Source organism: Gouania willdenowi, chromosome 2, assembly GCF_900634775.1.
Source record: "Gouania willdenowi chromosome 2, fGouWil2.1, whole genome shotgun sequence".
Taxonomy (NCBI): Eukaryota; Metazoa; Chordata; class Actinopteri; order Blenniiformes; family Gobiesocidae; genus Gouania; species Gouania willdenowi.
Window position 1 is genome coordinate 8,406,769 of NC_041045.1, and position 23,424 is coordinate 8,430,192.

Genomic DNA, 23,424 nt, shown 5'->3' on the forward strand with positions numbered 1-23,424 from the left:
TACAGGAGCAGATTGCAAGGAGTACTTGGAAAGATTTAACAATTAATCAGAAAATGTTCCTAGTTCCCTTTTAGGCTTGGGCATTTTTTGGAAACAATACTTAGCTACATTTTACATAGGAGACCGTATTTACATAATATTGATGTAATCACATCAATTTCTATTGGTATTTAAATCGATACATAAATAAATTACACTCATTGTTTTGAATTTGTAGATTAATTCTTAGGGAACCAATGTTGGAGACACAGTTAGGGGTTTAATGAAGTCCGCTGTTCCACAAATGAAAAAAAGCATGTCAAACTATGGAGGGGGTATTTAATATAGATCATATTTCGTGGAGTTCAGCTCCTATTTGTGCGCAAACGATGTTTACAATCCGGCTTCTACTCTCAGACTAGCCTTTCAGACCTTTTTCCAAATCTAATATACCCATCCATAAATAGCTCACCTATGTAGTCCATATTTGGACGCATAGATGCAGTACCGGAGCCAATCGTGCTCGGTAAATCAACCTAAGCCCGCCTCTCCACGCTCCATCGCCACTCTAATCACCCCTCCACCGCCCATTCCCCTTAAATGGACAAACACGAGGAGTGATTGACAGGCAAGACCACGCCTACTCCTTTACCAAGCCCCTCCCCACTTTCGGCTTCCTATCGCTGTCTTATTTTGGCAACACGCGTGGAGCCTCCATCGCCTCCAGTCGCTTTTACGCACCGACTCCCTATGATGCGCGCTGGCACGGGGACCCACACGAGCACATTGTCTGCAGCCAAACTGCACCGCTAACCTTGTTTTGCAGGACTACTATGAAAGCAGCGGATGTTCAGGTCTGACAGAGCAGGAAAAGGACGCACGTACACGCTTGGATCGCCTCTCGTTCTCCATCCCTGAGCGTCAGCATGGATGTCTTGGCGAACCACAGTATCTTTCAGGAACTTCAGCTCGTGCACGACACCGGGTACTTCTCTGCTATGCCGTCACTGGAGGAGAACTGGCAGCAGGTACGTGTCGTGTTTACTCCCCCCATCCATCCATCCATCCATCCATCCATCCATCCATCCCTCCGTTACGCACCGGGGATGCGTCGGTGCGCTCGCTGGGTTCATGGACCCCTGTGCCCCGGCAACTTTTCCTCTGAGCGTCGGGATGAGTAAAGCACTTTTCCATCACTCACACATACAGGTCTGACAAATGTCCAATAGATGGGAAAAGTGGATAAGATACGAGCGCACGCCGGCGCACGCGCTAATAAAGCTGTCAGATACAATTTGGGAAGATGAAGATCTGAATCGTAGTAGGAAACGAATTGATCGTGAATTATACATTTGTATCCTGAGTTGTGGACCCCAAAACACGAAGAATGATCCCCTCACTTATTTATAATACATAACCTTACATATCTGGCTTTATATCGACAGGAACGAGTGAAAAGAAGCACATTAATCCCCTCCTGTATCATCAGTCGTGTAGAAGATCAATACCTTCTTCTTCTTCTTCTTCTTCTTCTTCTTCTTCTTCTTCTTCTTCTTCTTCTCTTTTCTTTTTTTCTAATAGCAGCCTGAAATGTCCTAAACATAGAGTTGGATGTTAATTTGTGGACTTTGTTGACATTTTATTGACTGTTTAATCATATATGTTGTTAATAGTGCATTTTCTTGATTTTATTTTTACATGTTATGTATTTTTTTTAAGCCCTCACATGCTTGATTTTTTTTGTAATGGTCTTACTGGGAGATGATGTTTCCTGTGCTGCCCAATAATAGAAAAAAATATATATATATAGATATATATATAATAAAAGAAGCATTGCCAGTAATGTTCAGAGAGAGAGAGAGAGAGAGAGAGAGAGAGAGAGAGAGAGAGCAGTGCGTGACCAGTGGATCCATTTGTTGTGGCCAAGCAGCCTAATTGGCATCCCACTGTTACCCGGCCGACGCATCTTTTTATAACAAGTCTCCAACTCCCTGCCTGGACTGTCAGGGATTTATATTTTGTTTTAAATTGCACCATGTGCAGTGGATCTCTCTCACTCTCTCTCACTCTCTCTCTCTCTCTCTCCCCTCTGTTTCTCATCCACATCCTGCATATCAAAATCAATACCTAATGCAAATGGAAGGGATAGAGACAGCTGTGTATGCAGAAGGATGGGCCAGCTCATATTTGTGGAGACCGGAGCTGTCCAGGTTTAAAAATAAAAATAAAAAAAAAACAGGTTTGCACAAACTTATTGAACAATAAAATGAAGTAAAATTAATTCAAACTAATTTGTTTTATTAGTTTTCTATTCTTATACTCAAATAAATGTAAAAAAAAAAAAAGAGCTTTATATGTATATATAAACATGTAGGCCATTCTCTCATTTTGCAGAACAACATAAGCAAGTCGACTAAATCTGTTACAGAAAAAAAATAAAATCAATTGATCAGCCTGATATTGGATGGTATTATTATTATTATTTAATTTATTTTTTTAAACTTATTTTAATTATTTATATATATATATATATATATAGTATTTTTTCATTTATTTTTGGATGGTATTAATGTTTGTAATGGATTTCGCCCCATGTGACAAAATTAAACCTTATCCACACATTTTGATGCCATTTTAAAGAAATACATTTGACGTAAACGTTTGAGCCGATAAACCGAACCGTGGTTTCTGCAGAGGCGTTCATCTCGGATGCAAAAAGGATGCTTGTCGTCTGTGTGGTGGCGTGAGGTTGAATACAGAAATGAGAAGTTGTGACCGTCGCTAAAAGCCTGGTGTGCAGCTGAGAAGCAGAGGCATGAGCAGTCCCCTCTGTATTCCAGCCACAATTTAGAATCTGATGCTTTTATGGGGTCTGATGGCGAGATAGGACACTGTTGTCGTCGGCCCCTAAATGGGTCTCTGAGATGCGGAGGCAAGAATGATGACTGTGTCCCCTGTTGGTGTCTGTGAGGCATGATTCAGGCTGTTATTGGGGGATGGGGAGGAGAAAAGGAGGAAAGTGTTTTTTGGAGGTCTGCAGATGGCACATCGGAGGCTGCTGTTTGTTCCATTATTGAACCTAATAGTGCCAAGCTGAACTGTGCCGTCCCACCTCCACATCCCAGTACAGTAGCTGGAACAAACAGCTGGAGATGGGTTGGTTACCTTGGCTGCACATTCAGGGCTTGTTAAGATCTTTTATAAACTGGCACTGATTCATCATTCATAGAAATCCTCTCGTTGCCCCTGAGGTACGTGCGTCTTCTGCTAAAAAGATGATTGAATTGTGAGATTTAAGAATATTTAAGCTCATTCTAAGCCAGCGGTCACCAACATGGTGCCTGGGGGCCCCAGGTGGCCCACGTGGACCTTGTGAGGGGCCCTCAGGAGCTCTAGTCACCAATGAGCTTCAACTAAAATCTGATTTACTTTCCATAATTCAAACTCACAAATATAAATAGATATGACAGATGTCGTTATTACTTCACCTGATTAAGTTTTCGCATTAAATTACCATCTTTAAATGTTTATTTTCACTAAAACATTGTGATAAATGTTTTTAAGTGCTGCAGATTTGGTGTATGGGTTGTGGTATGTCATATATATAATAGGGCTGGGTGATATGGACCAAAACTCTCTCAAAATGGCGATATACAATTTTACACTCAATATTTTTTGACCATAAAGACAATTCCAGGTTAAATTTGCTGATGAAAAATGCCACGCACACGCATTTATTAAACAGCTGCACAACATGCGCCACTTTTGGCTTTTCTCCTCTAAGGGACAGCACATGTGAGTGAGTACTGTAGTTTAGGGGAAGGACGTACTCGGTGATCCATCCAACTGTGCTTTTAACGCTGTTCTGAGAAGTAGTGAACCAGTAAAACCAGTATTTAAATACAAAATAAGCTATTAAATACAGTATATATACAAAATATTGTATAGAAGGAGACTGGTTGACCGTACTCTAAGAATAATATCAAATACTTGTATGATATTTGTACTGTTGATTGAATAAAAAAGTGAAAAATATTTATCTCGATTTAGACGATAGTCATTTTCTATATATCGCTAAAATAGAAAATTACATCTTGAATCTCGATATATTACCCAGCTCTGTGATATATGTTATATGTTTTTTAAATGTGAGGTGGATTTTTGTAAAATATGATATAATTGTTGCGTTTTACAAATGTTGCATGTTATGCAATGAGTTAAAAGTTGTTTGTTCGTAGCTAGTCAAACAGGAAGATGATCATTTTCTATGAAATGTAATGAATCTGACTCAGAAGTACTTTATTTATTTATCCAAGGGGGGAATGACTTTTGTTACAGAGGCTCAAGAACAATTACAATAAAAAAGAGTAAACGTTAAACAAAGAAAGAAAGAGAAAAAGGAATGTACACCATGAAGTAAAAGACTATAAATTAAGTAAGGATGGCACACATTACAGTACAAAAAGATAAAAAATAAGATAAATATTAATAATAATACAAATTTACCATTATAATACAGATATATAAAGTGTTGTTTCAGTAAGGTTGGTGACCCCAGATCTAAGCGCTTGAACCTGAAGCTGTGGATGTAACGGGAAACCAGCGATGGCTGCCCGTCACTGACCTCCGCGCACCCTCTTACACACACATTATCCCTCAGGAGTTCAGCACACACCCATAGTGCACAGACTGAGTGAGTGCCTGATGTTCATTCAAGCAAACTGTCTGTGTGTCGTCGCCTCAGTGCATTATGGGAAACTATGTATGGCTGGCTTTGATGTTTTCTATATGTAAAAACAAAAAAAAAAAAAAAAAATCACTCAACCTTTGATGCAAGCGTAGACGCCACTATTCAGCTTGTGTTCGTGGTTTCATCATACACACACGCAGCAGCAGCAGCAGCAGCAGCTCTATCTGGGGGTGTGGGGGTGGAGAAAGTTGCAGACTGTGCACATTCTCCCCACTGCAGGGTTTTGCATTTCACAGTCCAATGGGCTTAGCCCCCCCCCCCCCCAGGAGTGACAGGTATAGGAAGTAGATGGACAGCCATGGAAGTCCTGATAAACAGGAAGAGGAAGTGGGAATGCTTTTGGATTGGATGACGCTGGAAAGACGTTTGAGCATTAAGTCGATGTCGATGATATTAATTAACCGTAGTTAAGCGCTACTGGCGCTGAAATTTGGAACACATGCACTCAATTTTTGCTCACTAGTGCGCGAGTGCACTGTACTAGTGAAGTAAAAAGTGTCACAAGGCAAGGCAAATGTATTAGTAAAGCACATTTCATGCACACGGTATCTCAATGTGCTTTACGTGATTCAAAAGTGCAACAGAAAACATTCAACAGCTTAAAAACCAGTAAGAACATTCAAATAAAAAGCAAAAATACGTAAAATCATCAGTAAAAACATCCACAACATGTCCAAAAATCTCCCACTAGTACTACTAGTAGACTCAGAACAGCACGAGCAGCACAGTTAATTGGGGAGAACCTGCAAACCACACAGAAATGAACCCGTGCTAACCGCTAGTACAGTAGTACACTCAAAATCTAGTAGAATGTTTTAGTTCTGTTGAAGTAGGAGGGATTATAGCCAAATCCAGCTCCCTGATTGGTTGTAATGTTGAAAGGCAATGGCAGCAATACCACCATATTAGCATATTAGGCTTGTAAGTAGTACTAGATGGGGGTGGACTGGTCATCTGACATACCGGGCATTGTCCTGGTGGGCGGTCTGGTCTGGTATGAGCAGACATGTTAACATGTGGTCAAAAATGGTCCAAAAGTGGCAAAAACCTGGCAAGAAAAGAGTGAGAAGTGACTAAAATGGGCCAAAAGCAATCAAAAGTGGCAAAAAAGAGGAACTTGGTGGTCTGTGATGGTAAAGGGTAGCAAAACTGTGGAACAAAAACAGGCAAAATGTAGGGTAAAAAGGAAACAAGTGGTATTTATTAGGCAAAAGTTAGCTTTTTAGGATGAAGAGTGGGCAAAAAAATTAAAGAAAGAACAAAAATTGGATTAAAGTGTCGAAAAGAATAAGGGAAAAGGGATATTTATTGGCAAAAGGAGCTAAAGTCTGAAAAAAAGTGTCAGAGCTTTTTGAAAAGGGGCAAAAAATGGGACAAAAAAGTTGCAAAATGGCCAAAGGTAAAAATGTGTTAAAGTTTCCCCCTTCTAAGGTTTTCTGGGGAAATAATAAATACAATTTCAGACATGAAAAGCCACATGTTGAGAATCACTGACTTGATGACGTATAGTGGGGCTCTGGACAGAAAATGCCAGGGCTGAATTTTGCTTCATTGATAAAAAAAAAAATGAGTTGTGCAGTCGTAAACCAACGTGAATACATGTACTTCATATTTAACTCTGGTTGATATCACAGATACTGTACGTCTATTATTTTCCAGTAGAAGAACATGTGAGTAGGTTTCGTATCTTTCAGATACAGCTTGTGCTCGTCTCCGCTCCCTGGTTCATCTGTGTCTCAGTTTGTTATGTAATCTTCTGTAGGCCACAGCTGTTTTCTCACACACACACACACACAGTCAAGCTGAGGATCGCAGCCAACTGTCGCCCCCCCCCCCCCACACACACACACACACACACCTTCCTGCCTTTTTTCATCTACCTCTTGTTCCTCCTTTCTCTCTTTCTTCCTCCTTCGCTCATACAAAATTAGCACAGTATGGATTTCTGATGTCTGCCTCGCTGGTTGTGTAAGTGCGATTTCCCATCACCGTAAAGTGCTTAGCTGTGTTCAAACACAATAGCTGTCTGGTGCTTAGTTTGGTTTTAACGTTTGTTTAACAGCAAAAACAAAAAAAAAGGACAGATTAAATCTTAATCTTGGTCGCAACAATCAAAGATAAAACAATTCTCAATTCTGCGTGGCCTTTCGCTGGCTGCTTTTTGATATAATTTTATGCAAATGAATATTGAATCAATCCTGTAACGTGCACAGTTCAGCGTTTTCCAAGCAGACAGAGGGAGCACAAATCGAGATTTAATCCTATTTGTCTGAAAATAGCTCATTATTATGTTTTTTTATTTGTGGTGTCTGATCCAAGAGCTGATAGTTAAATAAATAGATTTATTTCTGGCATATTTTCGTCCGCCTCATGACAGTCAGATGTGTAGAATTGATTCCTTGCAGCTTTTTCCGCCGTCAGAAGATGTTAAAGAAAGATTCCACATTGAATGTGTTTGACATGCTCTGCAGTGAATGAAACCCTTTGTGCTGCTGAAACATCCCTGCAGGGCTCTCACGCTATCGTTTCTAAAGGCATCCTTTTAAAAGGAAAGCTCATTTAAAAAAAATGTTTATTGATATATATTTTTTGTGTAATGAGAAAAAAAATGTGAGCTGGAACAGCAAAAACGCAACTTGCTATGCTAACAAAGATTAGCAGCTGTTTCCATATTTGCTCATTTAGGCCTCATGCAGGGTTGGGGTCAATTACATTTTTCAGTTACAATTACGTCTTCGATTATCCATGTTCACAAACACTCATGGGTACGCACACACAAACACTCTGCACGCACACAGACAAACGCTCATGGTGCACGCGCACACAGACACAAACATTCTGCACACACACACAAACACTCGTGGTGTGCGCTCACACACACACACACAAGCACGCAAACACTCTGCACGTGCACACAAACACTCGTGGTGCGCGCACACACACACAAACACTCTGCACGCGCACACTAACACTCGTGGTGCGCCCTCACACAAACACTCGTGGTGCGCACACACACACACACAAACACTCGTGCTGCACGCACACACACACACACACAAACACTCTGCACGCGCACACTAACACTCGTGGTGCGCCCTCACACAAACACTCGTGGTGCGCACTCACACACACACACACACACACACAGAAACACTCTGCACGTGCACACAAACAGTCGTGGTGAGCACACACACAAACACTCTGCGCGCATACAAACACTCGTGCTGCGCGTTCACACACACACACAGAAACACTGCGCGTACACACAAACACTATGCGCGCACACAAACACTTGTGGTGTGCGCACACACAAACACTCGTGGTGCGCGCACACACAAACACTCGTGATGCGCACAAACACTGCGCATGCACACAAACACTCGTGATGCGCGTACATACAAACACTCGTGGTGCGGACACACAAACACTCTGCGCACGCACACAAACACTTGTGATGCGCGTACACACAAACACTCTGCGCGCGCAAACAAACACTCGTGGTGCGGACACAAACACTCGTGACGCGTGTACACACAAACACTCTGCGCGCGCAAACACTCGTGGTGCGGACACAATCACTCGTGCGCGCATGCACAAAGCTCTGTAGGTGAATCAAACGGCTCGGTGTCACGGTCAGTCGCACAAATTATCTGGACTCAATTACAATTCAATTGCGATTCCAACAGTTATAATTACATCATAGCTGTAATTCAATATCAATTACAATTGACCCCAACCCTGGCCTTATGTGTTTGTCAGTTGCCCAAGATTTGATTTTCCCACGTTGATTTACAATATGTTTTCCTAACATCTGGATGTATTGCGTTTTGCACGCGTACCGGTTTGTGTGTAATGAGATGTGTGAGTGACCCCCTGACCCACTAACATCTATTTTGCCATAGGAGCGCGCTGTGAACCCTGCCACCTCCGTCTCATCACTCAGACAGCTGAGAGGAGATTGCCAGTGATGGGCGTCGGCTAGTGCTTTTCATCAACGCTTTATGGGCATTGATGAAAAGGTAGGAAGCGTTGATGAAAGAGAGGAGGGCTGAGGAAGCATTCATTTGTCTGACACTGGTGACTGGGCCCATCAAAGCGAGGAGGAGGGTGGTGGTGGTAGTGGTGGTGTAAGAGGAAAGGCAGCAGAGAGAGAGAGAGTGCATGGGGAAGTGTCGAACAAGCACATCTTTATGTATAGCTTCCGTCTGTGAGACGCTCTGCCACCCCAGGTTTGATTAACAGTGAGAGGAGAAGCCAGTCATTTTTTCTCTTTCTCTACCTCACACCAGCACACATGGCTTGGCAATGACTTTCACATCATTTGAGTCTGAAATCGGGAAGCCATTACAGCACCTAACAGTGATCCGATATGCTTCGCCGCTGTTATTCCGGCTGCAGAAAAGTGAAAGGAATGGAGAAGTAGCTCGACCAACTTTTTCCCTCAATCTCACGATTCTGTCCCTTAATCTTTCAATATTTTAATAGACACGCCTGCTATGCTTGAGTTCTCTTACTTTAAAGCCATACGCAACCCATTACATAAATGCACAATAACACCTGTCATTAGCATGAATAAGGTGTCGTGAAGGCTGTCAATAAGTGTTGTTCGTTACCCTAACCCAGTGTTTCTCAAGCGAGGGTACGTGGTGGCACTACAGGGGGTGGAAAATGAACAAGTTAAAGCAAAAATAAATATGGGGATTTATGAAGTTTATTTTTTTTATTTTTTTTTTTTAGTTAAAAATGCATAGGCGTAATAATGATGATGGAAATGAACTTAAAATAACAAGGGTCAGTTTTGGTCCCACCAGGCGGGAGAGGACCGTAAACGATTCCAACTATAGAAATAAATCTATTCAGAAAGCACTAACTAAAGTTTAATAACACTTATTTACAAAACAAGATTCTTTAAAATGTGTGTTGTCACTCTTTCATTCTATTATCATGCTCTGTCGTTAAAGTTTTTTTTTTTTATTATTATTATAGAATTTGGGTATTTGGACGCTGAAATAAGAGAAATGGGGTACTTGAGAACCACTGCCCTTACCCTACCTAACCCCACTAGATCCCTCCACCTCACCCAAAAAAAATGCCAACATAGCTCTAAAGGTGTCATAATTTAGCAAACGACACCTATTGACAGCCTTCATGACACCGTATTCATGCTAATGACAGATAGCGTAATGTCAGCCTTATGTACAAAACTTTAAGTCAAGCGTTACGGAATGCACTACAGCTGAATAATAAAACTTAGTTACCAATTCGTCATTTATATCAACTTTTAGCCTCCAAACACATGTAATATCCATTTATATATGGGCGTTGCCCTTTTGGATGTATATAATGTTGAGGTTACATCAGACAGACTATTTGTATTTGCGGCCACAATGTTACTCGATGGTGAAAAAGCATTTCAATGTGACGCTTTAGTGATAAATTAGTGGGCACGCCGTCATCTTACCGCGGATCCACACATTCCTTCCAGCTGAACAAGGAAAACACCTTATAATTGGGAAGTCTACGCTACCATGGAAACCATTGCATGTCTTTAATCTCTAAAAAAAAAAAACCCCAGTTGGAGTTGAACGGAGCAATTTGTTGAGTAACCACTACGTCACAGTAGTCCTGGGTAATATATTGAGAGTCCAGATATGTTGGGATTTCTGTTTCATCGATACGTTCTTATTTCACAGCTTGTTTTGTTTTAAGAGTTGCTACTTTCACTATATCTCAGAACAGAAACAAAAGCACAGTTACATGGATTTCTGAGTGCGTCCTAATGCAGACCTTCCCCTAAACAAGCCACATTGCAGAACTCACTCACACATGCTGTCCTTTATTGCACATTTTGTGCAACCGTTTGTTAATAAATGTGCCTGTGTGACATATTGCATCAGCAAATTCAACCCTGAATTGTCTTTCTTGTCAGACTTCATTTGAATGAAAAGTATTGATTTATATTGTACAGTATATTGCTATTTTGAGAAAATGTATGGAGATATAGATATAGTTTTGGTCCATATCGTCCAGGCCTAGAATTATGAGAATGGAGCACTTCCTTGAGTAATCACTACGACACAGTTTTGTTAAAATGTCGACCCCACCAGCGTGCATTTAAAGTTCTTTTCATTACGCACGCAGCTTCTAAATCACTTCTCACTCCTATTTGTGAAGGTTACACAACATAAAATAGTCTTTCAGCTGAGCCATCTTTGTCATCTGGTTTTAGTAACCAGCACACTACATTATCAGCAACACCACGTAGAAACTGTTATTAAGTCAGTGATTCTCAACATGTGGCTGTTTATGTCTATTTGAACTATTATTCCCCAGAAAACCTTAAAAGGGGGAAACTTTTACCCCTTTTTACCTATTTTCTGTGGCCAATTTGCAACTTCCTTTGTCCCATTTTTGCCCGACACTTATTTCAGACTTTCACTATCTTTTACCAATAATTATCATTTCCCTTCCTATTTTTTGTCCATTTTTTTTGACACTTTAATCCAATTTTTAGCCTTTCTTTAATTTTCTTGGGCCACTTTTTATTCACATAAGCTAACTTTTGCCCAATAAATACCATTTGTTTCTTTTTTACCCAACATTTGGACTCTTTTTGTTTCACATTTTGCCCATTTAACCTGGTTCCTCTTTATTTGTCCATTATTTGGGCACTCTTGACTGCTTTTGGCCTATTTTAATCACTTAACGCTCTTTTTTTTTGCCACTTTTGGACCATTTTTTGCTACCTATTATAATGTATACAATATAAATATGTATCTCCTAATCTTGGAAACTCATCGATTTTGATCACGAGTGCTAAATGTTCTGGCATTTCATGGCATTATTTGACTCTGGCATCCAAAGCCTGGCATCCTATCTACTTTTCTACCTGTTGCTAAGCAGCCTTGGCAAGCAGGAAGATCAGTTTTGGCTTATTTGTTTGTTTAGCCGTCAGTCTGGTCGGGGGAGCTAATCCCACCCCAAGGGACTCCAAGCTTTCCAGAAATGAGAGATCCAGCCATGTGGACCATCACCCTGAAAAGATCAAGCGAAAGAATTGGGCAAAGAGAGATGGAAGGGGGGAGAGAAAGACAAGGGCAATTTGCCATGAGTAAACACCGCTGCTTGTTGTTGTCATCCAACAGCGGTCATCAATCACGGCCCTTAGCTCTTGGGTGTGACAGCTGCAAGGACATAATGCGGCTGGAACCGGTTGGATAGTTTATGAAGGTAGAGAGTCATTGGTAGAGTCAGAGATACAGGTCTGGTTCTTTAACGTATCTTTTATAGAAGTCCTTTCAACTTTCAAGGTGTCGTGCCACTCGCTACATGCTTTTGGTGTTACCAACATTAGCATTTGCAGATTTTTTACACGCTGTCCACAAGTCTCCAACATGCAAAGCTTCTTTTTTTTTTTTGCATTTGTATTTGCACAGCTTGAAATTAGCGCTTTGGGGGGGTTGATGGTGGTTAGACGATGATGATAGTGTGTTCACTTGTCACCAGCTGATGCTAAATTCACTCGAAAGATTAAAATGAGTCCCAAATTACCCTAAAGACATATTTATCCAAAGCTAACTGGGTGCATCGTGTGGATTGAGTCATCACAGGCTCCTGCAGCGGGGACTTGTCAGAAGACAGTGAAATTTCTACACTCCAAACCGGAAACACTTATGTCAAAGGCAGAAATGTGACTTTACACACGCCGCGTGAATAGTAAAAAGCAGCGCAAGTGTCAAATGTAGACAGACGGAGAAGGTGAAAGTATTTTGCTCTGTGTTTAACTATTTGAACGCCCCGGAAAGTGGTCTCTGTGATGTAATGAGACCTGTGGGAAGAGCCATTCATCAGCGTGACAGGGTACCTCTGTTCCTCCTTGTTCTGTACTACTGTGTGATTTTTAGCCTTAATGATGGGATGGCAACCCTTTGATTAGATGAAAGATTTAGGCTGCAAAAGACATCTGTGTTCAAGCCTTGGCCCAACCCACTTTCCTGCTAAATGCATACATCGCTGCAGTTGGGATGGTGAAAAAAAAGTCATTAACAATTCATACAAGATCGTCCATAAGCGATAACTGACCTTTTACCTTCCCTAAGTGGGTAATATTTTCCACAAAGTTTATTTATTTATTTGTTTGTCTGTTAGCAACGTTGCATTAAAAATACTCAACGGATTTTCACAAAACATAGACCACCAACCATTCTGAAACTGTGAGCTACTTCATAGGTACTGTATAGGTTAGAAACTTAGAAAAACACGTCTTAAATACTAAATATTCATGGTCTCACTTTAATTAGAAGGTAACATAATAAAGAAGGCTAACAGTAACTTATAAAGCTAGGAACTTAATTAATGCAATTGTTTCATTTTCATTACATTTAATAGAAAATGATCATTTTACTATTTTACTAGCTACTAACTAACCAATTTGTCTTGCAAAAATCCACCTTGCGTTTAAAAAAAAAAAAAAAAAATCCATTTTATTTCACACTATATATAACGTACCACTGACCATACACCAAATCTGCAGCACTTACAAACATTTGTCACAATGTTTCAATGAAAAAAAACATTTAAAGATGGTTGATTTAGTACTAAAACTATATCACGTGCAGCATTATTTAACTCTACTAAGTAGACTACTATTCTACATCTCTCATATGTATTTATCGTTGTGATTTTGAATCCTGGCGCTCATTGGTGACTAGAGCTCCTATGGGACCCTCACATGGTTCATGCGTGCTACCTGCTGCCCACGGGCACCATGTTGGTGACCCATGCCTTACACCCTGGAAGATTTGATTACATTTTGGAGGGCATCCAGATCAATATACTGACTCTGGAACCCTATTACTCATCTTTTTTGAAATTTGACCAATTCATATTGACTTGGTTATGTTGTGTTGATTTCTCAATGACCCCACCAAGTATTAAGGACTGGATATGAAAATTCACATTTCATTGTGATTTTGGGGAAAAATGGGGGCGTCCGATATACATTAGGACCTACTGTATCATGATTAACAAGGATGGAACTTTCTTACAAGCCTTTAAAGTGTGAATGATCATTGCACCATGACCAGGATCACTGATCCAGATAATTACCAATATCTGGCAAAAATAATAACTGGCACTCAGCGGAGCTTTGCGCTGTCTGAGTATTGATAAACGAATGCAAGAATTGTGTTAGAATTTAAAGATTTGATTTTAGTGAATTGTTTTGTGTTTATTTTTTATTTTCGCTGTTAGATTTGCACTTGTGAGACCATTTTTTTTTAAATTATTATAATGATATATATTAGGTCCTTTCAAGGCAACTGGGTTCTAAGGTTTGCCTGAAGATGTTCCGCCTCTCATCTAAGAGGCTTCTCTGGTTCTGAAACAGACGAGTTGGAAGTTCTGGATGTGTTTTGATGAGAATAATGAAGAAGCCCCTTGGATGACAGTTGCAACGTTTTAAACCTTGCGTACACAAACGGTCCGTCACATAAAAGTGCAATAAAAATGTACGGTGTATGAATTTATTTTTACTTCCACCGCATCAGATCTTTTCAACTACTACAGACCTATCCATAGATATAAAATGTTTTATGAAATATTTTGAAGGTAAATGCTTTGATCTATTTGGTATTAATTTATTGAAAAAGCATTATAACATGTCATGATTACAGTATATGAAAAATATGTGGTTACAATGGGAGTCAGTGGGGCAAATTTGGTCATGAGGTTGCATAATACAGTATATCTCCTTTTCTATACACAAGAATTTGGAATTAAGCAAATGCAAATATAAAAACAATAGTCGGAAAATATCATACAGCTAACATTTAAAGTGACCGGGAAGACAATTTCTTACTAACATAATATGAAACAAACACAGTCCTATATCAACGTACTATTTTGATTAGAAAGCACATCCTCACGCTTTCCAGTTTACGGCTCTGTGTTATTCCGTCTTTTGCCCCAGATATAATTTTATTGTAAAATGATGCCAATTAGTAAAGCCAGTCGCCGGTGGCTGCAGTCTGGTTCTTTCTACATTCCGGCAGGGAGAGTTATTTGGGTCGGAAGCTATTTTAAGCATGTGATGTTGCCAGGAATACTTCAGGGAGCAGCCAGTGTTTTATAAGAGAGCACATCAATAATTTCCACTGGTGTGTGTGTGTGTGTGTGCGTGTGTGTAAGTAAGACAGAATAAAATGAAAGTTTATTAGGTTTAGGTATGTGTTTGTGTGTTTGTACCAGGTGGCTGATCTACCCGTATTGCATTATTATGTTTTGCCACATTTTAAACTTTTAACAGCCATTTTTAACACTGCATTTACGAGGCGCATTCCACTCATCGTTCCTTAGTGAAAGATACACTTGTGGGACACGACGAGTAACAAAGGCAAAGAGTCAATATGTCCTTAAATCTCTTAGTGCATCGTTCCACCCTCTTCAACTCCATGTTGAGCAGTCGTACATTGTTGTGATTGAATTGGGGTGAAGAAGTCCTTGCACTCCATTTGTGCTTACTGCTGAAAAGCCAACTGCTCTGCATTGAGGGGTGAATGGGTTCATCCTGCCGTGCTGCCTCCACCCCTCCTTGTACACCCTTAACTTTTACACACACACTGCTGGGAAAAAAAACCCAGAGCCACATTGGTGGCAAATAGACATCTTCCCGTATTTTAAGCTGCTGGGGCTAATCTTTGTAGCTCAGGTTTGTTTTGAAAGCATTTCCATGGGAATGAAGACGGAATGATTTTCACTCCCACCTCCTGTTTGCACATGTGTACACACACTCTTGCATAACTGCACAGATTCCTCGCAAGCACACCTATTGCCAAACACGTCTGGGATCTGCAGTTAACCCACGTTGGCCGTACCGCTGACCTGCTTCAACAGTTCTTGCTCGTTATCTTTCCACTTTCTTGCAACACACACTCGCCACTCCTGAGATAGGCAAGACCTTGGCAACACAGTTGCTTAACGATTCTGTGTCAATAGCTGAAAAAACACACAACAGGAGAGAAAACCCAAGGTGGCTCGTCATTTAGCCGTTGAGATGCATGTAAGAATGAGCCGTTTATGCTCTTATCAGAGTGGGCATGGCGTCACAGTTACACTTCACAGGTTGTGGACGTGATTGGGGTACCGAATGGTCCTTTCTGACTGGCACTGTATGAAGAGGAAGCAGAATTTTTCCGCTCCACTGTTCCCTTTATCTCTCCCCTCTGTATTTTTCAGCCCTCCTCCCTTTCTCGTTCTCTTTCACTGCCCGTCGCTCTTTTGTTTCTCTCTGCCTTTTCCAGCCAAGGCCTCATTCTCTTGCCCCAACATTGTGTGCGGTAATGAAGATTAGCCAGCCTGCCTCACACAATGGGGTCCCCACATCGGGAGCGCAGACTCCTTAAATCCTGTCCCAAGCAGCTAACCCTGTTGTAAAACCATAGTTTTACCCCCTCTATCTACGAACCCACCACACATGTGCATGTTCTGTTCGTTTGCACACGCATGAGCACACCGACATGACCAATGTGCACTCTGTAGACATGTTGAAACCAAATGGATGAAATGTCTCCTGATTAGATTAAGCTGGTTTTGACAGCTGAGAGGAAGCGCTTGGCGACTCATGTGCGATAAACAGCAGCTCACCCAAATCCAGTTAAAGAGAGACAGAGTTCCTCTTCCCCATTGAGTGCAATACAGCTTCAGTCATAGGGATTATACCCCCTTCTTTTCTGCCTCTCGCGCATCCTTCCATCATTTATGTTCCTCGGTCTCAAGATGCCTCGTCTCTCTTTTTTCTTTTCTCTCTCCCTTTCTCTTCATCCTTGACTTAATACCATAACAAAGGCATTTTTCACACTTTGTCACAAGCTATTTAGACGCAGCAGTAGAGGTCTTTCTTTATATGCTGTGTACTTGTTACATCTCTAGCCTAAGACCTCTTAATAATGTCTATATCACTCTCAAGGTCAGTAGATCTCCAGGAGCTTAGTGTGTTCACATGTGTTGCTTTGTCTGTGAAGGGACATTCATTAAACTAATGGGACTGCAGTTGTTTACTGAGGCACGGGTTGACTTTTTTAGCATTATTGTTAATCATCAGACAACTGCAAGGCACCTTGATCTGCACCTTTCTGTTGTGCCTGCTTGACCCACAGTGATGTACGTAAGCGTCTCGGTGTTCCATTATAATAATACCAATTAATACAATAATACAAACATCCCATACCTGGACATAGTCATGTAATGTCTTGACTAAAGCTGGGTACACAGATAGAGATAATCAGGTTTTTGTTCAATTTTCGCAAACACCAGATTATTTAATGTATTACAAGATTGTTTCATAAGATTATCCTGTGATCTGAGGTGTATTAATGTGTCTGTGACGCAAAATATTGGTGCCTCAACCAAACATATAATTGTCCAGATGTGGATCTTATGAACGTAAAGCTAGGACATTTTGACGTGTCTGTTTGGAGTTATAAGACAAGAAAGGTGGTTATTTTTGATTAATTTCTAAAATGAAGCAGAAGTGACGTAAATAAGGGACACGTCTCCGTGTTTACATGAATTAGCAAGTTAAGATATAGCGCAGGGCTCGTTTTGTTCGAGGTTCTTCTCTTTAGAACTTTCCGTGTAAACCCAAAAATGATTATTAACCGTACATTTGCAACAACTTTCCGTACATGAAAACACCAAAAATGTGTAGGGAAGTCACTTTAGCATTGTTTTTGGGGCATACGCAAGAAACTACAATAAGAATGAAGTGAAAACCCTTCCATGCATCCGATTACAGGACTGCACATCCCACAATGCAATGCACAAAACTTCCGATAATGTAAACAAAAGTGTTTGAGAAGGTTTGAGTGTACATCACCTTTTTTCTGTAGCTGATATCAACTCTCTGATGCTGTTGAGCTGTTGCTACACCCACCAGCATTGCATCTTTTCCCCTTTTTATGCACAAATAATAAATCTGTTAACTGTTACTGTACTTTAGAAAAAATATAAGTTGTGTTGCTGGTGGCACAGACACTTAAAGATTGACTTTGTCCCGACGATCTGCTCTGAAACTGGTCGGGGCTGACGTTCGTAAACATTATGCGTGTTCAATATTTATGACCGAAACCTGTAATGCTGCGTTCCAGGACACATTAGATCACGTTAGATATGGTTTGATCGGTGGTGGGACAGAGTTGTAGTACGATACCTCATTTTTTAACCTTTGTGTCGGGTCTGTCACAGATTACGTTTAGAAAAAACATTGTGTGTATCTGCTTATGCAAACCTAAGTCTGAGAGGCGTGGTGTTCTGAAACTAACAATTATCACGACCAAGAACATTTACTGAAGACTTATTGGAAAAAGCAAAAGTGATTATGCTCCCTGATTACGCTTTCAATTGCCCATCGCGTCTATAAGTGCACCCATCCCAACAAAAAAATGGAATGGGTAAAGGACGGAAGTGTCTGATTTACAGCCATATGTGCATTATTTCTGTTGAAACTCCATCAGCAAATTGGGATTTAATGACGAGTGGTGTCTGTTATCAGCTTGGAGCCCACACTGTGTAAAACGCCTCGAGTTGCTGCGTTGCCAGGCTTTGACGAAGGGGCTGACGGCTGCTCTGATTATTACTGTGAAGCTAATGTTGTCTGATAAGGCCCTGTGTGTAATTAAGCTGTTTCCGTAGTGTGTTATCTCGTGCTATAGGTAGGGCCTGGCTGCTGAGTCAATGGGGACCACGGTGGCGATTTGTGGCATTTCCAGGTTCATATCTGTCACTGTTTTCCTCTCTTACTTCAGTTGTCCTCACAAATACATCCCTAGGTGTACTTTCACTTTCTAATCCCTTTCAAAGCTTGATTTGAATTCGTGTAACGTGTTTTACGGACTTAAAACCAAAACAGAAATACAGAAAAATCAAAAACCAGACAAGCAGCGTTTTTTTCAGTTTTATTATTAAATCTTCTGTTTGTGAGATATTTGGATATTTATGGACGAGAGCTTCATGTTTTAAGGTCACCACACGGACAGGAGTCGGCTTTTACTCCGCTGCGTTTGATAAAAATCACCTTGTATCATGTTGTCCTCCTCACACCAATGGCAAAGAGGCGTAATTTGTGTGTCGATGACATTTCGTTAAAGAGCTATTGATGCTGGAAGTGTTACGGTTCAACTAGTATCCAAATAAACTGGTGACTGACTATTGACTGTGATGCTGGTGTGAGGAACAATAGATGTTAGAACTTCTATGACTTGGCACTTTTGCATAACCAATTACATCTTTTTTGTGGGCAGTAAAACAAATAATTTTTGCACGTTTTAATACCGCTAGTCACTTAACGGCCGCCGTCAACACACATGGAAGTTGATCGCAAGAAACGAGGAGCACCAGTACAGTCGTTACACCACCTCTGGTTCCTTTAATCACACATCGTGCATGTTTTACGTAACATCTATTTTTTTTGTTTTGATTTATGTATTAATAAAGTCTCAATTCACCAGTTCATCAGTAACGTGACTTGTTGTGCGTTGCTGCTTTTTTTGTCCAGAAGAAAGAGTTGGCCCCCGTCTGTGGGTCCCCTCTGTGTGGTGAGCTTAAAACGTGAAGCTCCGCCTCTCGCTTCCCTTAAATAACCAAAGAACGAAGGGTACACGGATAGATTTGATATATATATATTTTTTTTTAACCCTTCTTTTTTTTTAAATGGAAGGTTGATAAATTAGCGTGGTTATCCCCTTTTGCTCTGCGTCTTTGTGCCTCTGCTCCTTCTGTCTGTTTCCTTTTTGCTTCACAGCTTTGAATCCCTGTTGGGGCATCGAAAGCTTTAACATCGCTTCTGGCCAAGAACTGAACCCCCTACCGTGCTCCCTATTGATAAAAACAGTGCGATGCCAGGATGCGCTACTATTCAGATCAGTGTCGAGGAATATGAGGCTTTATCTCCCCACTGGTTCCCCACGCTTAGAATCTGTCTCGCCCTCTAGGCAGGTTCCCCTCTCAACAGGAGTCTGCTGATGATGTCTTGCTACTCTCTAAGGAGTCTGAATTCTCGGGGCCCGGGCTTTGAGCGAGCCTAAAACCCCTTAAGGGGAGCTTAGTTGGGGAAGGAGGGTTTTTTTTTTTTTTGGGGAGCGTGATGTGGAGATGGTGGGGTGCTGTGTGAGTGTTGCTCAGAGAAGCTATAGATTACTGTCTCCGTCGGCGGTGACAGCCACAGCTGATGAGCTTCTGCATGGTATCATTTGGTATCGATTAGGCTCGGCGATGCAAACACACACACAAAAGCTGATGGCGAGATGGCAGCTGCCTTGGGATACTGGTCATTTAGCTGTCACCTCAAAGTGATGGCTTGGCCAGGCTCACCAGATCAATGCGAGACACACAGCCTATAACACATTGTGGCGGAATAAAATACACACGTGTGTTTTAGACACATTTGTTGGGCTGAATCAATGGCCTAACCCAAGCTTTTGTTCCAATTAAAGTGCAAAGGCTGATGCTGAAGGACAAACGGTGATAACTGAGATGAGAACAAAGTAAAGCGTTTGTCCAATGAAGAAAATTAAAGAATGAAGAGTCAATATATTACACAGTGTGGGCACTGGCTTCATTGCATGTTGTATTTTCAAAACAGTTTGAGTTTAAATAAGATATTTGCCTTCCTATTGGGTGAAACGGATTCATTTTATGAAAGGGAGTTTAATCACAGAAGGTATCACAGCGTTTGCTTCCTGTGAAGAAAATCTAATGCTTTTTTTTTTTTTCTATGATCAATTATATTGTGTGATATGACAGACTGACTAGAAAACAAAGCAAGAACAGAGCAGAGGCAGGTCTGCAGAAAAACGAATGCCAATTCATCCATGACGCGATTGTTGCTCACCTCAAACTGCGCAATCATGTTGTAGGATGAAATTGTCCCGAAGCAAAGACTTGGATATTATAGGAGCATATTGCGTGGACATTTTGGCAATAAGTTCAATCAAAACCCACAAAATTATTATTATTTTTTTTTCTTCTACTTTTTCGCCAGTAGGTCTTTACCAATTAGGAGACAATAATTAGTTACATTTTCCAAATAGGACAGTATTTACCGTACTCACTGATAAAGTAATCACATGAAAGTTGGATTGGTGTTTTATTTGGGGAACTACTGCTGATACAGGGTACCAAGGGGTTCAAATTTGGCAACAAAAAGGGTTGGAAAAAAATCTAAAAGTCCTTATCTTTCATTATAAGCCAAAATAAAGACAAATCTTTATGAAATTTGACGCAGTTTTGTCAAATTGGTTCGTCAATAACCGCACCGAGTTTCATCCGGATCGGATCTAGATTGCGCGTTTAACTGCGTTTTTTGGTGCTCTTGTTTGTTCTGTTTCAACAGTTTTTCTTTCAAATCACAAAAAAAAAAAAGCATTTTGCTTATGAACTCCATCTCTTGCACCACATATGCATGCAATCAAGTGGCATGTGGCATGATGTAGCTAGTGTGTACGCCACATCTACTCTGCGGTTTGGTTAAAAATGGCCGCCTCCAGGCCACGCCTCAGATTTTGTCTCTTTAAAAGCAGTTTTATGCTTGTAGTTGTACATTGTCGCAGAAGCACATGTAAAAACACATTCATTATGTTTTTATCTAGGCTTGGTTGATTTGAACTGTAATTCGGATCTGTTAATTTTAAAGTAGCATAAGAGAGCAATTAAGAATTGACTTGAAGACATTTTAGTTTCATATTATAAAATACACCCTGCTGCTGAATTGTGGGTCATTTCTGAAAAGTTGCGAGAGGTCGTTCCCACCCGCCCCTTTGTGTCCCTCCACCCCCTGTTGTCATACCCTTTTCAACCCTGTTAGCATTAGCTCTGAACATTATTCATAGCACCTTGTCTCTATCAGAGCATCTGTAAAAAACTAAACAGGATCATCCTCAAATTAATGAGCCGCATCCACCCCATTACATTTATCTATTTAGTGGTGTTTTGGGCCTTCCTTTAGGGCATTATGCATGCTCTTCTGTTCATATTTATAACCCAGGCTTTTTATTAGCAGCGTAGCAGGGTGCTAACAGTTGGGAGGCAGCATGGGCTTTGATGGTGATGGCGTTGCGGGCCAAATGTGATGGGAAAAGAGCATCAGCTGCCAAGCCAAGGGTCCCCTACAGAAGGGAAAGAGGGGTTTACACAGACGGGAATGGAGCATTTTCCAGGATTCTGAGGTCACACTGGCAACATTTACATGGGAGCTTTAATTCTCCTTTAATTCAGAATAAAACTTAAATCTTCTTTATGCTGACCTTGTAAACACTTAATTCCAAATGCAAATTTAATTCCGAATGAGGTGGCTGGTTTATTCCGATTTTAGTTCCGAATTAAATAACTTGTATCTTGTGAATGTTTAATTCTGCTTTAAGTTAATTCCGGTCGTTCTGCGCATGCTCAGCCAGTGACAAGATAATCCAAGATGGCCGCCCCCGGAGTAGAACCGAGCATATTTGTTTAATAAGAGCCTTAGAAGACGTTGATGTAATGAAAAGAGTGGATGGACGGAAGCATAAACATGCCGACATGCACACGGACATCAGCCGGGTGATACTAAAACCCAGAGACATTATTTAGTATTTATTCCTGGTCAGTGTTTTTCGGGGCTTTATTTGTCAGTAATTAGTTCCTATCTCCTTCTCCTGCTCAGTTGACCAAAGTGAAACCGTGTGTTATGGTCGAGCTACAATGAAAATAAAAACAGTTCTCATGTAGTCTTCTATGTTGTAGCTGACCTTAAAAGGTTTGTCCCCTGTCCAATCAGAACTCTTCCCAACCCCCAGACCTAAAGCAGAATTGAATAAAGCCAAATAAACCTGTTTTCCATGTGAACCTTAAATCAGAATTACTGTTTCCACTAAAAAAGGTCCTTGTCCTTTAGAAATAAATAAATAAATCAACTAAGCACCAACATCTGGTGTTAGAAGCATTAAAAGCATTAACCCACAACCCACAAGATTGGAACCCCAGCAACATAACCTACTTGGCCCAGTTTTCATGATCGCAGTGAGATTTGAGTTGTAGCTTTGACAAAAAAAATTAAGCAATTTTTGTCATAATTTTGTGACTAAAATTTTTCACATTTTCAGTTATGGTCTAGTTTCAGTGTTGTTGACATTTTTTCATCAACAAAATGAACACTCGTACTTCTAAATTGTTGGAGACACTATGGCACCATTCCATGCCACTTTTGTCTGCAGCAGCCATTAGACCAGCTAAGCTTATCTTGGCTCACGTGAAGGAATCATCTCCAAAGCCTTTTAGGAAATGGATCCTTGCTTAGTGCTGGATCAATTGATGTTGCCTCTGCCGTATCAACGTTTGTACGAATGCAGCTGAAGCGAGCGGTGCAGCATTCCTTCATCATGGCTATTGTGTGATGATTTGGTTCTTCTCATTCCTCAGACGGTCACATCCACAGCTGTGAATCGCACACACTCGGGCTGGCCACTAGACCAGTGAGGAGGAGATGTGTGTGCGTGGGTGTTTGCACAAACATGGATACAAGAGCTGCATAATTACACCACAGAGCAGCTTAATTATGCACACATGCAAAATAGTGTGCGGGCGCACACACACACACACACACACACGTCCACAAACTGGCATAATTAAACGTAAAAGTACTGTTCGTGCATCCACATTTCTGCAAA

The 23,424-nt window shown here is 40.8% G+C and overlaps 1 protein-coding gene across 1 annotated transcript in view; it reads left to right on the forward strand.

Moving 5' to 3' along the window:
* The first annotated feature begins 679 nt into the window (after positions 1-679).
* LOC114476270 (Krueppel-like factor 7) overlaps positions 680-23,424 on the forward strand; it is a 36,688-nt gene continuing 13,943 nt past the window's right edge. The window contains exon 1 of the mRNA XM_028467667.1: positions 680-1,007. Within this exon, the coding sequence (XP_028323468.1) occupies positions 906-1,007 (102 nt within the window). The 5' untranslated portion in view covers positions 680-905. The remainder of the gene's footprint in view (positions 1,008-23,424) is intronic.